Source organism: Meleagris gallopavo, chromosome 11, assembly GCF_000146605.3.
Source record: "Meleagris gallopavo isolate NT-WF06-2002-E0010 breed Aviagen turkey brand Nicholas breeding stock chromosome 11, Turkey_5.1, whole genome shotgun sequence".
Lineage (NCBI taxonomy): Eukaryota > Metazoa > Chordata > Aves > Galliformes > Phasianidae > Meleagris > Meleagris gallopavo.
In genome coordinates, this window is record NC_015021.2 from 11,074,772 (window position 1) to 11,090,086 (window position 15,315).

General features: G+C 49.8%; 1 protein-coding gene across 1 annotated transcript in view; it reads right to left on the reverse strand.

The window, feature by feature from the left end:
* Positions 1-205: 205 nt before the first annotated feature.
* The window catches only part of EFHD1 (EF-hand domain family member D1), a 15,450-nt gene continuing 340 nt past the window's right edge, over positions 206-15,315 (reverse strand). The window contains exons 2-5 of the mRNA XM_010716722.2: positions 15,136-15,311; positions 7,972-8,119; positions 2,952-3,086; positions 206-1,859 (exon numbers count right to left, since the gene is read on the reverse strand). Of these exons, the coding sequence (XP_010715024.1) occupies positions 1,725-1,859; positions 2,952-3,086; positions 7,972-8,119; positions 15,136-15,311 (594 nt within the window). The 3' untranslated portion in view covers positions 206-1,724. The remainder of the gene's footprint in view (positions 1,860-2,951; positions 3,087-7,971; positions 8,120-15,135; positions 15,312-15,315) is intronic.

A 15,315-nucleotide genomic window follows, 5' to 3' on the forward strand; every position in this document is an offset into this window, starting at 1 on the left:
GAATTGCAAACATAACTCTTTAAACCAGAGCTGCTGCATAGAAGGGAAAAGCATATCAAGGAGGTTCCTCTACTTCCTCACTCACCCAAATCAGGATGGTGAGCTCTGGGGCTCAGACACTGGCACAGTGTGGAGTGGGGATCACTACAGTAGTTTATAAACAAAATAATATAGTTGGGAACCTAAAGTAATCACGAGACAAGACTGGAGATAATGATGCTTTATTTGTACATTTCAGCAACAGGAAAAATAATCAAAGATGAAATTATTTGCTTTGTTGTAAAGTATAAAAACATTTAATTATAAATATTTGCTAAAAAAGCGTGATTTTATAAAATATAATCTGTGAAGATATATATATACACAGTTTAATTGTTTAGCAATTCTTTCACCTGACATTAAAGAGTAGAGGTTTTTCTATTTGTTATTCCACGCTCACAGTTTAGTGCTCATAGTTTAAGAAGCAAAACAGACAAATGAAATAGATGACTGCTGAATTTTGGTCTGGAGAGGAAAAAAAAAAAATGCACCAACTGGGGCAATAGCAAAGACAGAATTTGAGCAAATTCACGTTTTGAGAGGTCTCTCCAAGGGAACACAGCTTCCCTCTGTCATAACCTACAGCATATATCCAGACAAGCATCAGGTATTTAACATTTGTGGGCAAGTTTCCTGTGCGAGTTAAAGGAAATAGCTACATACAGTGCAAGCCCTCTAAATCCAATTCAGCTAAAGATGGAAACCTCTCTGGCCTTCCCTTCTTGGGCAGGGATCGCTCAGGATGCTAGGCTGGTTTCGTCTGTTACGGCTCTAATGAAATCAAACACTACCACCACCTTTATAATTCAGGATGAGCACATATCCAAATTGGAAAAAAAAAAAACAAACAAACCCTGTGTGCCATCCAATTTTGTCATCCATCTGGCAATATCCCTTAAAAGCAGATACAGCTAAGGCTGAAAAACACAGTGAAGCCATATAGTACACTAAACATGATGGAATGTGAAAGATACGTGATTAGGCAACTCAGTTTTCTATTCCTTGTTTTAGAGAGCCAGCTTCCTCCCTTCAAAGTTCTCAGAAATCCTGCATCTTATTGAAAGGTTAGTATGGCACTTCAGAGAAGAAAAACTGGAAGACTCTCCAACATGCTGGGCAGAAAAAAAAACTACAGGAAATAATTAATTTGATCCCTGTCCCTAGTAGTTATCTTTCTCTCTTCACAGTGCTTTCAGTGCCTGCAGCACAGGGCTTTGAGGACAACTGATAAGTCAAGGATGTGTGACAACAGCAGCACAAACATACAGGAAGTGAATCTGTACTTTGTACACTGCTTTACACAAGACCTCACTACTTGAATGTAAGCAAGGAATGAATTAATAAGGAAGTTAAGAGAAGAGTGTACAGAAAGAGAAAGAATGAAGTAGGTAAACACTTGTCAGTGCTTACCCATGATTTGCTACCTGCTGTTTCTACTTCAGGATGATGTACTCCTGACAGTTCAAAGCAAACAGCATGCACACAGCTCTTCTGATTCACATCATTACGAATGCATAGTAACTGCAAGAGTTGTGTCCTTAGAAACTCGGAAGGATCTTCAGGAGAGGAAGACTAAAATCTGTTACAGCTTTCTTGGCAGGATCCAGGCTGTTCTCTCCAGGTAGAACCTGGATCTGGAAAACGTACCAAGTCCTGTGCAACCAGAGCACATATTGGCTGGCTGCTTACTGGGTAAATGCAGACTTTAACTCCCTGAAAGCTGCTCGGCGGTGTTTCCTTTCCTCCTCTTCTCGCTTTCGCTCATCTTGCTCAGCTCTTATCTCTGCTTCAAACTTACTTGCTGAAGAAAGGGCTTGAACCTTCATGGAAGAAAAAACAAAAGCTTTGCATCAGAGACAGAACCAAAGTCTGGATTACTCTTAAGTGAGCAACACCAAACTGTTTACTGCACCCTCATTGCTTAATGGGAAGCTGTAAGCATGGGTCAAGTACTAATTAGACTGCACTACTTGGGAATTTACATCCAATACTTGCTAGCTTGCTTGACTTGGACATCAGTAAAAGAAAGGCCATTTACTAATAAGTCACTAGCAAGTAACCAAAACAATGCTGTCAGTACTAGGTCAAATGCATTATTTCTGCAAGCATACAGCATAGCATAACGTTGTGAGTAAACAGTGGGAGAAACTACAGAAGAAAACAGCTCTGAATCATAGCCAAATCTGAGATAATCATACTATACCACAGATAATCTGCAGATCAAAAGAAACTTTTTTCGCTGGCTGTTTTTCCAGCTTTCATCTCAGTACATCTGCTGTGCAATAGCTGTGCTACACTCTCAGGACAAAACTTCTTATGTAAGCACACAGGATTATTCTCTCTCCAAGAGAACTTGCAAAAAGGGTGCTTTGTCAGCTTCATTGTGTAAAGCTCTTTCTGCCAGCACCAGGACTCTGTGGAATAATTTTGATTCCAAAGGTTACAAAGAACTGCTCAAGAAAGAGAGAATTCAAGCAGAATCTGAAATTCTATATTTCAAAACACCACTGAACTGAGTTCTCTGGTCAAGTTTTGAAAAATGAGAAAGTCAGTCCCAATGCATTTGTTTCCAGGATGCTTTTGTCTTCTAAAAGAAGTCAGCCAGCTGGTCACGTACAGCTCTTGGCCACTGGAGCCAAGTCCAGTCAGCTCTATCAGGGTAAGACCCACAGCAGAGACTGGATGAAGGCATTCTAGTGTTGATTAAACTACAGAAGAATGGTGTAGCTAGATAAAGCTTGAAGGGAAAAAAACAAAAATTTTAAAAAGGTGAAGGCCAGATGAAGTTACACATTCTTTAAGCTAGGGGTAAAATAGACAATATCTTCTACTGAAAAGCAAAAGCAGGGTTAGAATCTCAGTGGTAGTCAGGTTCTACAGGCAGTTTCATGTCTGTCTTTGGTACAACATACCTTAGCTTCAAAGAAGTTCTTGGCTCCTTTGACTCCTTCAATGGAGACATCTATCTCAGAGAGCTTTGCAAGAGTCAACAGTCCACTGTCTTCCTCAAGTTCCCCAGCTGCAGCTTTATGGAAAATCAGCAGGAACTATCAAGACAGAAGAAACATTCAAGTTCTTCACTGAGATGAAGAATTAAAATGCAAACAGCACAAATATCCACCTGGGGGACAGAGGGGGGTAGGAATTGATATTTCAGAGGAAATGAAGCCGGTTTTATAGAAAAAAATGGCAACTTGTACTCTCATGTCCTAGCTCTACTACATAGCCCTGCTGCACTAAAGAGAAAAACCTCTTAGGAAAAGAGGGTTTGCATGGAACGATGCCATGATGAAGCACAGCTGCAGGACTCCTACACAGCAAGAGGAGACCATCCCTACCTGCCTGGTACAACTGTGAGGTGGGCTCTGATCCAGCCCTCAATATCCCCAAACCCTAATGCTTCCCCACTGTTGTGATCTGAGACCCCACATCCCACAAGAATGAAAGCAGGACTAAGACTGCCTTGCCTCAACCTCAGCCTCTCTGTACTGAGGTGACAGTCCAACTCCCCTAGGGAGGATATCAGTGCAATGGTGTGCACTTGAAAGCAATTTGGGGACAGCCCAGCATCATCAACTCGGCCTTCAATACTTACTAAGCCTTGCTATCCACACAGCATAGGAGGAAAAAAAACAAAATTAAGGCCAAATGCACCAGGAACAATAACACATGGTCACTTCAACTGGTTCCTTGTCTAGGACACAGGAAAGATTACTCAAATCAGTACTTGGAGCAATGCCTCAGCATGTTCCAGGAAACCCGGAATGGTTTAGCTACAATGAGCAACACCCTGGTATTTCTCTTGTGCCCATTAAATAACACACAGGAGAGCTTCTCTAATACGTGTCAGGTCAGACCAGGGGCATGCCCTCAAGAGAGGTGACTCAGAGCTAACTTAAGAGAGTACCAGCATCCACAGTAAATAGTTTTGAAACCTTTGTCCTGCACTGAACTGAAGACATTTAACAAACTACAGCAGAGTGCAAACTGGCAAATAAATTGCAGAAGAAAAAGAATCGGCCATATTACCATTGAGGAAAGCACTTAAAAAAAACAACACACACAAAAGGGACAAAAACAGCTGCTTAAAAATAAAGATCTCTGCATCACCTGACAAGCAAATTCACACAACCAATTCCCTGCTATTCTTGGGCACCCCAGGAGGTGTCAGCACTGAAGTAACACAGACAGAAGCAAGTCACCCAGTACCAAAGGAGCCCAGTAGTAATGCATCGCTGCAGCGCTTCAGTCCAGGGGAGAGAGCTGCAAATACCACACAGAACTGCTGTGAAGTCCATCTGACAGGCATGCCCGACATCCCTGCCACTTTAGGACTTGGCTTTCTCCTCCAGAAAGCGCCTGCGTTATCCCAGAGGAGGGCAGCAGAGTTCCAGCATCTGAACTGAGAGAGCCTCTCTTCTCTCTCAAATTGTTTGCAGAAACCAACAGAGATGAGAGAGTTTGGGAAGATTCCCGTGGGGAGGGGTGTGGAGATGACGGCAGCGCTGGCTGCCCTCTCACAGAAGCAGCATTACCAGGCCTTGCTTCATGCAACGGCCTTGTAACCCCTTGTGTACTCAGCACAAAATAGCCAGAAAGCACTCTGTGCTTGGGGAGAAACCTTATTCCCCTCCAAAAAACATGCAACAAATCAAATAATGCTCTGCTGAACAGAAACTAAATCCTTCCCAAGACACGCTCTCATTCTGCTCAGATCCGCTAGGTTTGGGCTTAGTTCCTCTCTTCTGCCACCACTGCTGAGCACAGGGGCAGGGAGAGCCAGCAGGCAGGCCGGGCTGCACACACTGCAGGTCGTTACAGTTCCTCCTCACAGTTGTGCTCCACCCTGCAAGTCCCACTTCCTGGCACTGGACAAGTGCAGCAAAAGCAGCACAATCCTGAGGTCTGGCACAGCTGTTGCCCGGGGAGGAGACTGGAAACACCCAGTCACAAGTACGAGTGTGCATGAATCATCCTGAAACTAGGGGATGGGGAAGCAATTCCTACAATGGAATACAGGCTGCTGCAGCCAAGGAAAGCAAGCTAAGAAGGAAACCAAGGAGCAAGCCACCAGCTCGAGTGGACAAAGCATAACTCCAGCCTTTGAGTACCCTGCGATGCAGGCATCATTCTGGTTTCCACCAGATCTCACGATTCATCCTGCATGTCAGCACACTGCCTGCAGCCCACCCTCACCAGTTACTTGCTATTGAAGCATCAATCCTCACTTAACATCAAGCACTATCAGAATTTTTAAATTCAGACATAGGAGCCCATCAGGAAACTAACTCATTTCACACCCTTGCTAAGACCCAGGATGTGGTACATGCAGCTAAGAATCAGAGAAATGTCAAGAGAAGTCAAAGTGAATAATGCTATACTTTTAAAAACCCAGCTCTTAAAAAACTGGTACAACAGGACACACTCTTTCCACCCCACAAGCTTCATAGGAAGCAAGAGATATATTCACCCTCACATCATTCATTAGCAAAGACTTAAAAGTCTCAGAGCAATGTTGCAGACATGCAACCCACTGGACGCCATGCTGACCCCCAGGACACAAGGGCAGGTACTGGATCAGCTGGCAGCAGTGCCCCTGGAACTGCTTGCCAGAGAAGTGGTGTCACTCCAGGCTGCAGTTGGCACAAACCCTGCTAGCAAACATGACATGGGTCAGCACATAAGTGAGGGTGTGAGGAAGTGGGTGGATTCTGGCAGACTGTAGATAGCAGCTAGAATTAACCATTACTATTATACCAATTAACTCTGCTTTCCTGTGGTAATGAAAAAAACAACCTGAAGATTTTCCTCTTGCTGCTGTACATGACATATCAAAGCCTCAACTGCTTGGCTCAAGTTGCAAAGGAAGTCTTGTGCAGTTAATGGTTGATAAATTGACAGACTCAGAAGTCACCAGTACAGCAGCACTCCTAATAGCGCCAATGGCTTGTCAGCAGCAAGACAGAGCAACACAGGCCTGCCTTCCAGATAACAGCTTACACAGAATGGGAGGACATGGCACTACCCAAAGAAACTACAAAAAGGTGACCTGTTGCAAACGAAAGAGGACTTTAGTATTTCTCTGGCCAGGCCTCAAGCAGCATGTTTTCAGGCAGGTTTGTCAGGACACATCCTCTGGAAAGACAGACAGGAGCCCTCCAGCAGTTGAGCTGCATGCTGCTGACTTCAGGCATGCATTTAAAATAGGGTTTCTCCTCACGTTGTCAGAGTGGTCTAAGTTGCTCACTCTCCACGTGCTCACTAGTCACCACTAGCAGGAAGTGGAGCAGGGCAGGGCCACGGGGCTGGTTTAGGCCTTCTAACCCACCAGGAAAGCCCATCTTCCTGCCAGCCCTCTGCCCAGTGCTTCTGTAACAACACAACAAGCACGCTGCTCCTCTCTACCACTGGAAGATTTGAGTACCTGCCAAGACTGTGATTTGTCCCCAGAGCTCTGCCAGTAACATTGCCTCATTCCAGCCTGTGTACCACTCCGGCTTGTGTTTGCTTGCCCATCTTTTTGCATCTGGCTACAAACTACAACAACAGCACCAGCTGCTGCTGCCATGTGCCAAGAGCTGGCAGCACACTCAGCACATGCCAGCTGACGTGTGGCCATGCAAAGGGCTGTGCTCCAAACAGGTGGCAGCAGAAGAGGAGCCACACCACCACTTGTGCTGAAACACCAATGCCAGGACATCACAGGCCGGACCTCCCAGAGCCTTGGGGGATAAAGGCACTTAATTTTCATTGCAGAAAGCATCTGCAGCACTGCTCACACAATCCAGCAGCTGTTCTAGCCCTTCACCCAGTCCAAAGGCGAGCCCAGGCAGCACACAGCAAAGCAGAGAGGGCTTCTCCAGTGCACGCAGAGGTTTGGCAATCACAGGTGTGCGTCTGTTCTGCCTTCAGTGCTTATCTTGCCCCAGCGTGACTTAGAGCCAAGGACACTGTGCTCTTCCTGCTCCACTGGATTCTTTGCTACCTCCAGTTCACCTCTGCCTGAGCAGGTACCCTTCCCTTCACAGAGGAACTGCCAGCTTAGAACTTCAGGTGTAAGCAGAGAGGTTCTCACTGTGGTTGAAAGTGTTCCTCTGAGCAATAATGGGAACAGTGTGCGAGAAGGGACAAAGCAAGGCTGTAGGAGGAATGGTAGCATACACAGTTATTCCCAACAGCTCTAAAGGGTGGACAGAGGCATCCTCATTTTCCTCACCCCTCAAAAAAAAAAAAAACCTCAAATAAATGGCACTTTCAAAATCAAGAATATCCAGAGATATTCTAGTGGAGAGCTCTGCATCCCACCCCCCAAACCAAATATCCACCCTAGAAGCATGGCAGGAGCACAGTCCCTCCTGAGCAGTACCACAGGTCCTGAGCAGTAAGGCTTTCCTATCTCCAACACATCCTGGAGGGATGAGCAGCAGGATGGCCATGCAGCCTTCCACTGCTGCAAAAATCAGTAACTGTACTGCCTGAGGAGCTGCTGGTTAACGTATAAAGCCACACTGTTATGCACACTGCTGATACAGGCAGCAATCAAAGCCTAGTGTAAGGTTATTCAATAGGAGGTTGTGATAACTGCCGTGATAAAGGCTGGGTACCCTTGACTGCACAAGTGCCACTGACTAAGCACCCTCTCTTCTTTCATCCAGCAGCAGCTCCTGTCCTGCCCACAGCAGGGCTCCCAGCTCCTCCAGCACGACTGATGCCCAGTAGCATCACAGCAGAGCAATAACCGATCTCTTTGCTGACTTGAAGATGAGAATGGAGACAGTTGCTGACAGTGCTTCAGATCTGGATCTGCCCATGGCCCACCTGCTGCTTTACCACATCCCACAGTAGGAGGAATATGGAAGGGACAGTTCTACAGGGCTGCTTCCTCCCTTCTACCCCACAACCACATCCACAGCTGCACCTATGCCACCTTACCTCACGGAAGCTGAGCTTCCCATCAAAGTCTTCATCCACCTCTTTGATCATGTTCTTTAGTCCCAGGTGGGTCTGTGGGGCTCCCAGCTTTTCCATCATCAGTTTCAGCTCCATCAGGTCAATGTATCCATCCCGTCCTGAATCATACCTGTGGGGTACGAAGGGGAGAGGGTCAGTCCTCATCATTCCCTGTATCCAGGAGCATCTTTCCCAGAAGAGGAACCGAGCAAATGAAAAAACACAAAGCAGTTCCACATGCAGCAGAGAGAAGCTGTACAACACAGATTATATTAAGCTCAGGGAAGTGGTAGGCCACTTTCAGAGCTGTCTCTTCCAAGAGGGAAGTACTCAGAAGCTCAAGCCAAACCACCCCACACAGAAAGAAGAGGAACTTGCTTATCTTGGGATTTCCATCTTCCCACTTACGTGTCCAGCATGAAGTTAATTTGCACACAGTTTACACCATGCACCAGCATGGAGCAGCAAAGGCATGCCAGAGCCAGCTGCTGCCTGCTCTCAAGCTCATTTAGAGGAAAAAGGAGGTGCACAGACCAACCAGAACCTCCCCTCAAAGGAGACTATCTTCCTTTGTAAGCAAAAGACACCCACTTGGCTGTTAGGATCTCTTCTCTCTGAAATGCTTCTGTACTACATAAGCACTCTGCTTCAGGGCAGCTGTTGATTCAGTGCCCTGAGGCAGAGCACAAAAGCAGGCTGAGGGAAGCACAGTACACTGCTGTAATCCTGGCTGGTGCCTGATGGCTGCAAGACAGCAGTGGGAGGAGAAGAAATTTATACCCACCTTGGGACAGGTCTAGGAGCAAGGCTGGAGTAGGACCATGCTCCCATGAGAGCACAAAAGATTGTAAACAACTCCTTGCAGGAGGAAAGGGTAGAAACAGGGAGGGAGGCAGTGACCTGCAGCTCTCAGACTGAGACTGTGCACCAGTTCCTTCCTTGACATCCACTGCCAGCAGGAGAGAAATACCCAGCACTTCATAGCCATGAGAGTCATTACTGGGTTTCAAAGTCCAAAGACACAAGCGATGAACTCTACTGTAATCAGACAATAGCCATCCCTCATCCCAGCCCTGCCAGCCCCTGCCTTCACTCAGAGTGAAAAGTCCCACCACATCAAGCTTCAAGATTCATTCCCAAATCAGAAAGTGAGTCGGACCCCAATGGCCAGCTCTGGTCTAACAGAAAGCCAGGGCTCTCACAGCAGGATGGGGCAAGGTCTGGCTTGGCGCAACCCTGCTGCAGTGCCTGCTGCTGCCCTGGTCTTCTCCCACCACCTCAAACCCAATGCAGCTCTATCTTTTGGCTGTTCAGAGATGAAGCCCTACAAACTGTGCAGAAGCTCTCTTCTCTGGCAGGAGCTAGTGAAATCCTTCCACTCATCACTCATTCACTATTAGCTCTCTTCCAAAGAGCATGAGAGCTGCAGCCATCCCAGACCAAGACCTGCACAATTGTGGTTACTCTGGAAGAAAGCCCTTTCCAGCTGAGAAACCTCACAGCTGCAGAGGAAGCTGCGGCTGAAAAAAGCATGAACAAAGCTGCTGGCCCTGGGCCGCATGCAGGCGTAGGCAGTGCAAGGCAGGGCTGCAGCCACAGCATTGCCCAACCACAGCACCGGGTAGGGATCCTTCACACCAGGCATCTGCTGCTTTTCAGACAGCCCCACCACCTCCCAAACCAGTTTTTGTACTGTACCCCTACTACCATGAGGCCCAAAGTATCAAGCCTGTGAGCACTAAAGTGATGCACCTGGTGGGCTTGCAGACCCTGCTGCTAACCTGCAGGCACATCTGCAACCAGCAAACCTAAGGACACTAGATGGGACAGCTTTCTGGAAAACTAGGAGAGAAACCTCTGTTGGAGCAGAAACCAGGTCACAGAGCTGACAGGCCAGGAAAGCAGGCACACTGCAGGAAACGATCAGTAATTTAAGGTATGTGTAAGCAGCACAACCAAACCTAGCTCTGAGATGCTCTTGCAGAACTGCACTAAGTACAATCTCTTCCCTGTTTAAGTATCAGACTGCTTTTCCTATAAGTTCGGGGAAAAGGGTATGGAGCTGTTCCTCTAGAGACAGCTGGACAGGCAGTACCTTTGATCAGATAAGGCAAGGGGCTCTGAGGATTTGCTTTTTTGTTTGTTTTATCCTAACAAGCCAATGCTGCTCTCTACCTAGCTGTGGAAGCAGAGCTACATCCAGCCCTCAAACAAGGGCTGCTGCTCAGAGAAGGGCAACAGAGAAGCCAGAAGGAGGGGGAGGTGCTGAGCCCACACTTACTGTGCCCATCTCACCCCTGTGATGCAGGCACTGCTGCAGGCAAACACTGGTCCTCAGTGCCTTGTCTTCACCTCAACACAGCCTGGAGGGCAGACACCATCCAGAAGGGTTAACTAGTTACACTGGGTGCCTCACCACCGGGCACAGCTTCAGGGCTCAACTATCCTGCAGAGAGGCAGCACAAAGCAAGGATTGTGAGGAACAGGCAGCAGAACAGCACGCAGTCCCAGCCACACAATAGGTGTTCAGTGCACAGGGCTGGGCGGCCCCAGAGGAACACTTCAACACAGGACAGGCCACTGGCAAGGGGCAGCAGCTCAGCAGGCACACATCCCCCAGAATCAGCTTCCCAGAGCCAACAGGACATGGCAGCTCCCAGACTGCGTGGAGCAGTGCAGCACCCTGCAAACTGCTGCATTCCCTCCCCACCCCCACTCCCCTCCCAGAGCAGCGTGAGTATTTTAGGACCTTGGCACAGCCACATGACCGCCACACAGCTGCACGGCCAGACTATTTAGGGAGAGACATATTTATAGGGCACGAGAGAAGGTGTCGTTCATTCCCTGCTGCACACCCACGGGTGCAGGCACTTGGCACAACAGGGCATAGCACAGTTGTTACACAGCTGAACCTGGGGAGCATCGGTCCCAGCACTCCTCTGCCTGACCCAAAAGCACACCGACTGCTTTCTGGGAGCTCCCCTCAGCACCCTTGGTTCCAGCCAGGCCCTGGGACATCACTCACCTATTGTACCACCAGCACAGCAGCCCGGCTCCTGCAGGGTGACAGACACTCTGCAAGGATAGCACAGGTAACAAGCAGAGCTGGAGGAGAGCACCAGAGCAGGTTTGGCCCCCTAAACGTATCCCAACATTCTGAAAGCAACCCTGTCCTATGCTGCAGAAGCAGCACAGCAGGACTACGTAGCACCTGTGTGCCCAGCTGCCTCACCAGCCCTACCGTCACCCTCTGTCCTGCCATGACACCAGAGCTTTGCTCCCTTCGTGCTCAAAGCTGCCCGGGCTGCCAGCCAAGGCTCACCCTAGCAACACACAAGCATTACTGAGGGGCTCTCACACTGACAGGCAAAGATACCTCACATCTCAGGCACACAGAGATGGGGCAGCTGCAGCAGCATGTCAGCAGCAGGGCTGTGGTGGGTCTCCTTCTGCAACAGGGCAGCTGTGGCCCCATGGATGAGCTGGGACACTGCACACAGCTACAAGCACCATGGCTGACCCAGTAAGGCTTTGCAGCACAGTCAGAGTAACAATCCTGGCAGCAGATAAAACACTGAGCTGCTGCCAAAATCTGCTGCAACAAGGATGCACCCAGATTCCCAGGCTGGCTCACTTCCACTCAGGCTGCAGTGTCTCCCTGCTGCTAGAGCACTGGGGGAAGAAAGAGGCAGCAGAAATAGGGGCAAGGAAGGAAAGAGGCAATACTTAACTGAAAAGACTTATTTAAGGGCAAGAAGTGTATCATGCACAATTACTGTGCTAGTACAATCATTGCAATGGTGTTATGCAGCACAGCTGAAGGTCTACACCACAGAAGATAAAAGGACTGGGTAAGGAAGAAAAGGAAAAAGGAAAAGCTGAGGACTGCATTACCAGTACTGAGTTGGCTGTTATCTCACCACTTGTCTTAGTAAGAAAACCACTGAACAAGAAAAGAATAGTTGAACGAGAAATCCCAAATACTGGAGGATCAAAGAGCAATTTCTAAATATTCACTCTCCTTGAGAAAGACTGGAAAGAAAACCTGCCCTTCCTGTACACATTCCCTGCACCTGAGCTTGCTGCACACATTGTGGGCAACTGTACTTTGATCTGCAACTCCCGCATGCTGTAATGGCCTAACACAGGCTCTGAAACAAATCAGAGTAATGGTGCTGAAGTGGTAATAATCTCTTCTTAAATATTTCAAAATCCTAAGCAGCACTTGATTTCCTCTGAGCATTGTGTATCACCTTACATGTCAAGTGCTTTGATAACAACTCCACCATATTGAGGCAGGAGCAAACTCCCAAGCAAGGATTTCCAATCCCTCTGCCATGCTTTGCTCTTGAAGGGATAGGACAAGATGGAGGCTTCCTACACACAGATTTCCTTTGCAGAGCTGGAGTGACATGGCCTTGGGCAGCCAAGTCTCCATCAGGATTACCTCCTTGACCACCGGGCAGCTGGTGGCAGATCAGGGACAGCTGGTCACAGCAGGAGCACAGCCATCCCGGGGCAAATGAGGGTGTGCAGCACCAGTCTACACCCAGCCCGGGCCTCTCAAGCTGCTTCAGGGGGTCAAAGGGAGACCACAGCCTTCCCCACTCGATAGGCAGGAGGCAATCATGAAATGAGTGGGCAGCACATGAAATTCCCTAAGTGCAACAGCAACGCTGGAATTTATGCACTTCCTCCCACCCTGCAGACTAATCTGGTGGCTGCTCTCCTCCCCCACCACATACCTCAGGGAGGTCACTCAGCCCAGGCACAGCCTGGCTCTCACTCACACACACCTGCCCCCAAGCTGCCTTTGCCCAGATGAGATCACAGCAAGGTGAGCTGCAGGACTCCAGAGCTCCCCAGAGCCTGCTTGCAAGACTCTGGGAAGAGAGGTTATTGTGGTTACCTGCATCACCACACAGTCAGAACACGCAACTAATTAGGTCGCATTATAATTAGCCTGAGCTGCAGACTTCCTGGTCCCTCTGCCAAAATAAGAAGAGCCCACCCCAAGAGCTCCCGTTGCCACCTGATGCACATCTACACTTTGCGGCAGCAGCCCCTGGGGTGGCACAGCCGCAGCACCCTGCTGCTGGCACCTGGGACACTCCTCAAGCACACAGGAACAGGGATATGAGGCTCAAACAGGAGGGTGAGCCAAGCCCAACCAAACCCTTGGCCCCCAGACCCCAGGGATGGGAAATCAAGAGCAGAAACTTGGCATCTGGTGGTAACAAGACAACATGCTGCTCGTCAAATACTTATTTTCTAACATTAGTAAGAAAAATCCTAGGTTGTTGTTGCTGAGGCCAATAAGCCATATGAAGCATAAAACCCTTAATCACATTAACTCTAGCTCTGACAGGCAGGAATTAAGAGGAGTATTTCCTCTCCTTCTGGAGCACGTGGTGCTGGCCAATACTTAAAACAGGTTGCTGGGACCAGATGGAGCAAAGACCAGATCCCCTGCAGCCAACTCCAGCTGCATCCAGCACAGCCACCAGCAGGACAGGGGTTTTCTATCCTCCTGCCCGGAGGGATGACACCCACCATCCCCTGGGCCATGGGAGCACACAGCCCAGCTCCATCCTCTTCTGGCAAGCTGACCAGCACTCAGCTGCAATGGTCCTCAAAGGGCACACACTGCTTCCCAACTACACTGAAACGCTGATTAGCATTCAACTGCAAAGCCTAAATTCCCCACTTGTAGGGCCTGCATTTAATGAGCTCATTGTCTAAAAATCCAGCTGCAATTCAGCTCTTCCACTTTTTATTTCCCCAATCACAGTTGTTCCCTTCCGAGTCAGCATCCCTGCCCACTCCACGCTCCTACCCTCAGCTTCTAGGCCACAGGCACAACCAGCACGGTTCATCCTCCTGCCCTCACAGGCCCACATCCCAGCCCTCCACACCGCACAGTACCCCTTTACCAGCTGCCAGAAGTGGCACAGGAGCAAGCAGAGCAGAAATCTTGCCCAGGCACCTCCCTCCCCATGCCCAGCTGCTGATGCAAAGCAGCCCACACAACAAAGACCTCCGGCGCACTCAGAAAGATGAATGCCTCTCCACAAGCACACAGCTAGGTTTCCCGCAGCAACAGTCCTGTCTGGAGCCAGCAACACCCCACAGAGCTGTGAAGTGGAAGCATTCAAGCTAACTCTGTCTCTCGGCCCAGCCTCTGAAATGCTCAAGGCAGCTTTCAGACAGGAGAAAGCCCTGACAAGTTACAAACCCTGCTGCAGACACCTCTTATAAGCCAAAGCAGCTCTCTGCACCCCACACGGTGCTTTTGTGGCCCAGCCTCCCTGTGCTGGGCAGCATCCTCACCCCCAGCCCTGCCCCCTCCTCGAGGCTGGGAACGTCAGGCCCAGGGAGCAGAGATTTGGGGTACCAAAAGGAAACACAAGCACAGGTAACAAAGGCACTCACACACAGCCCAAACGCAGGGACAGGGCACGAAGAGCACACAGCACAGCTGGAACACGGCCCTGGTTAAGCAGAAATGCTTTGCCTTACACAAACAGCACTCTGCATTGCTTGAACATAGTATGAACTCTCCTGACAGGAGGGGAACTCCATCGCAGGAAAAGAGGATAAGAGGAAGCCACACTCAAGCTTCATTTGAAGTGCACGGGAGGGAACACAAAGCCCGGCCAACAAGACTGCAGTTGGAGCCACAACGCTGCCGAGCAGAGCTGCGGGGGACGCTCAGCTGCCGAAGGCAGACATGCAGCATGAGTGTAAGGCACAGGGACACGGGCCCGCCCCGGGGCACGCAGCAGGAGCAGCACCGCTCCCCTGCCGGCCCCGCCGAGCGCACAGCAGGACGCTGGACGAGGCCAAGCAAAGGTCAGCCGTACCTGCAGGCAGCAGCCGTCACCCGCAGCACAGCACGCAGCGCTCGTCCCCCTGACACGGGGACACGCAGGTGCTCCTCCTCGTCCTACTTTCCCCATGAAGTCACAGCTGCCGGGTGCCACCGCGAGCGCCCATCACCTCCGGCCCCGGGAAAGCGGCCGAACAGAAGCAGGCGGAGCGCGGGCACAACGGCCGCGTCCAGCCCTCCTCGCACCCACCGAACACACGGGGACGGAAGTAAAGCAAGGCGGCGGGGGGTCCGGCGGAGCCCCGCGAGGCACTCACAGGCGGAACATGCGCTCCATCTCCTTGATCTGCCGGCGGCTGAACTCCTTGAACTCGGTGTAGGGGTTGAAGACGGCGGCCCGGCAGGGCTGCGCCGCGCCCTCGTTGATGTCGTGCCGCCGGGCCAGCTTAGCGCTCAGCTCCGCGCCCGCGCTGGCCGTCAGGCAGCTCCGCTCCTCC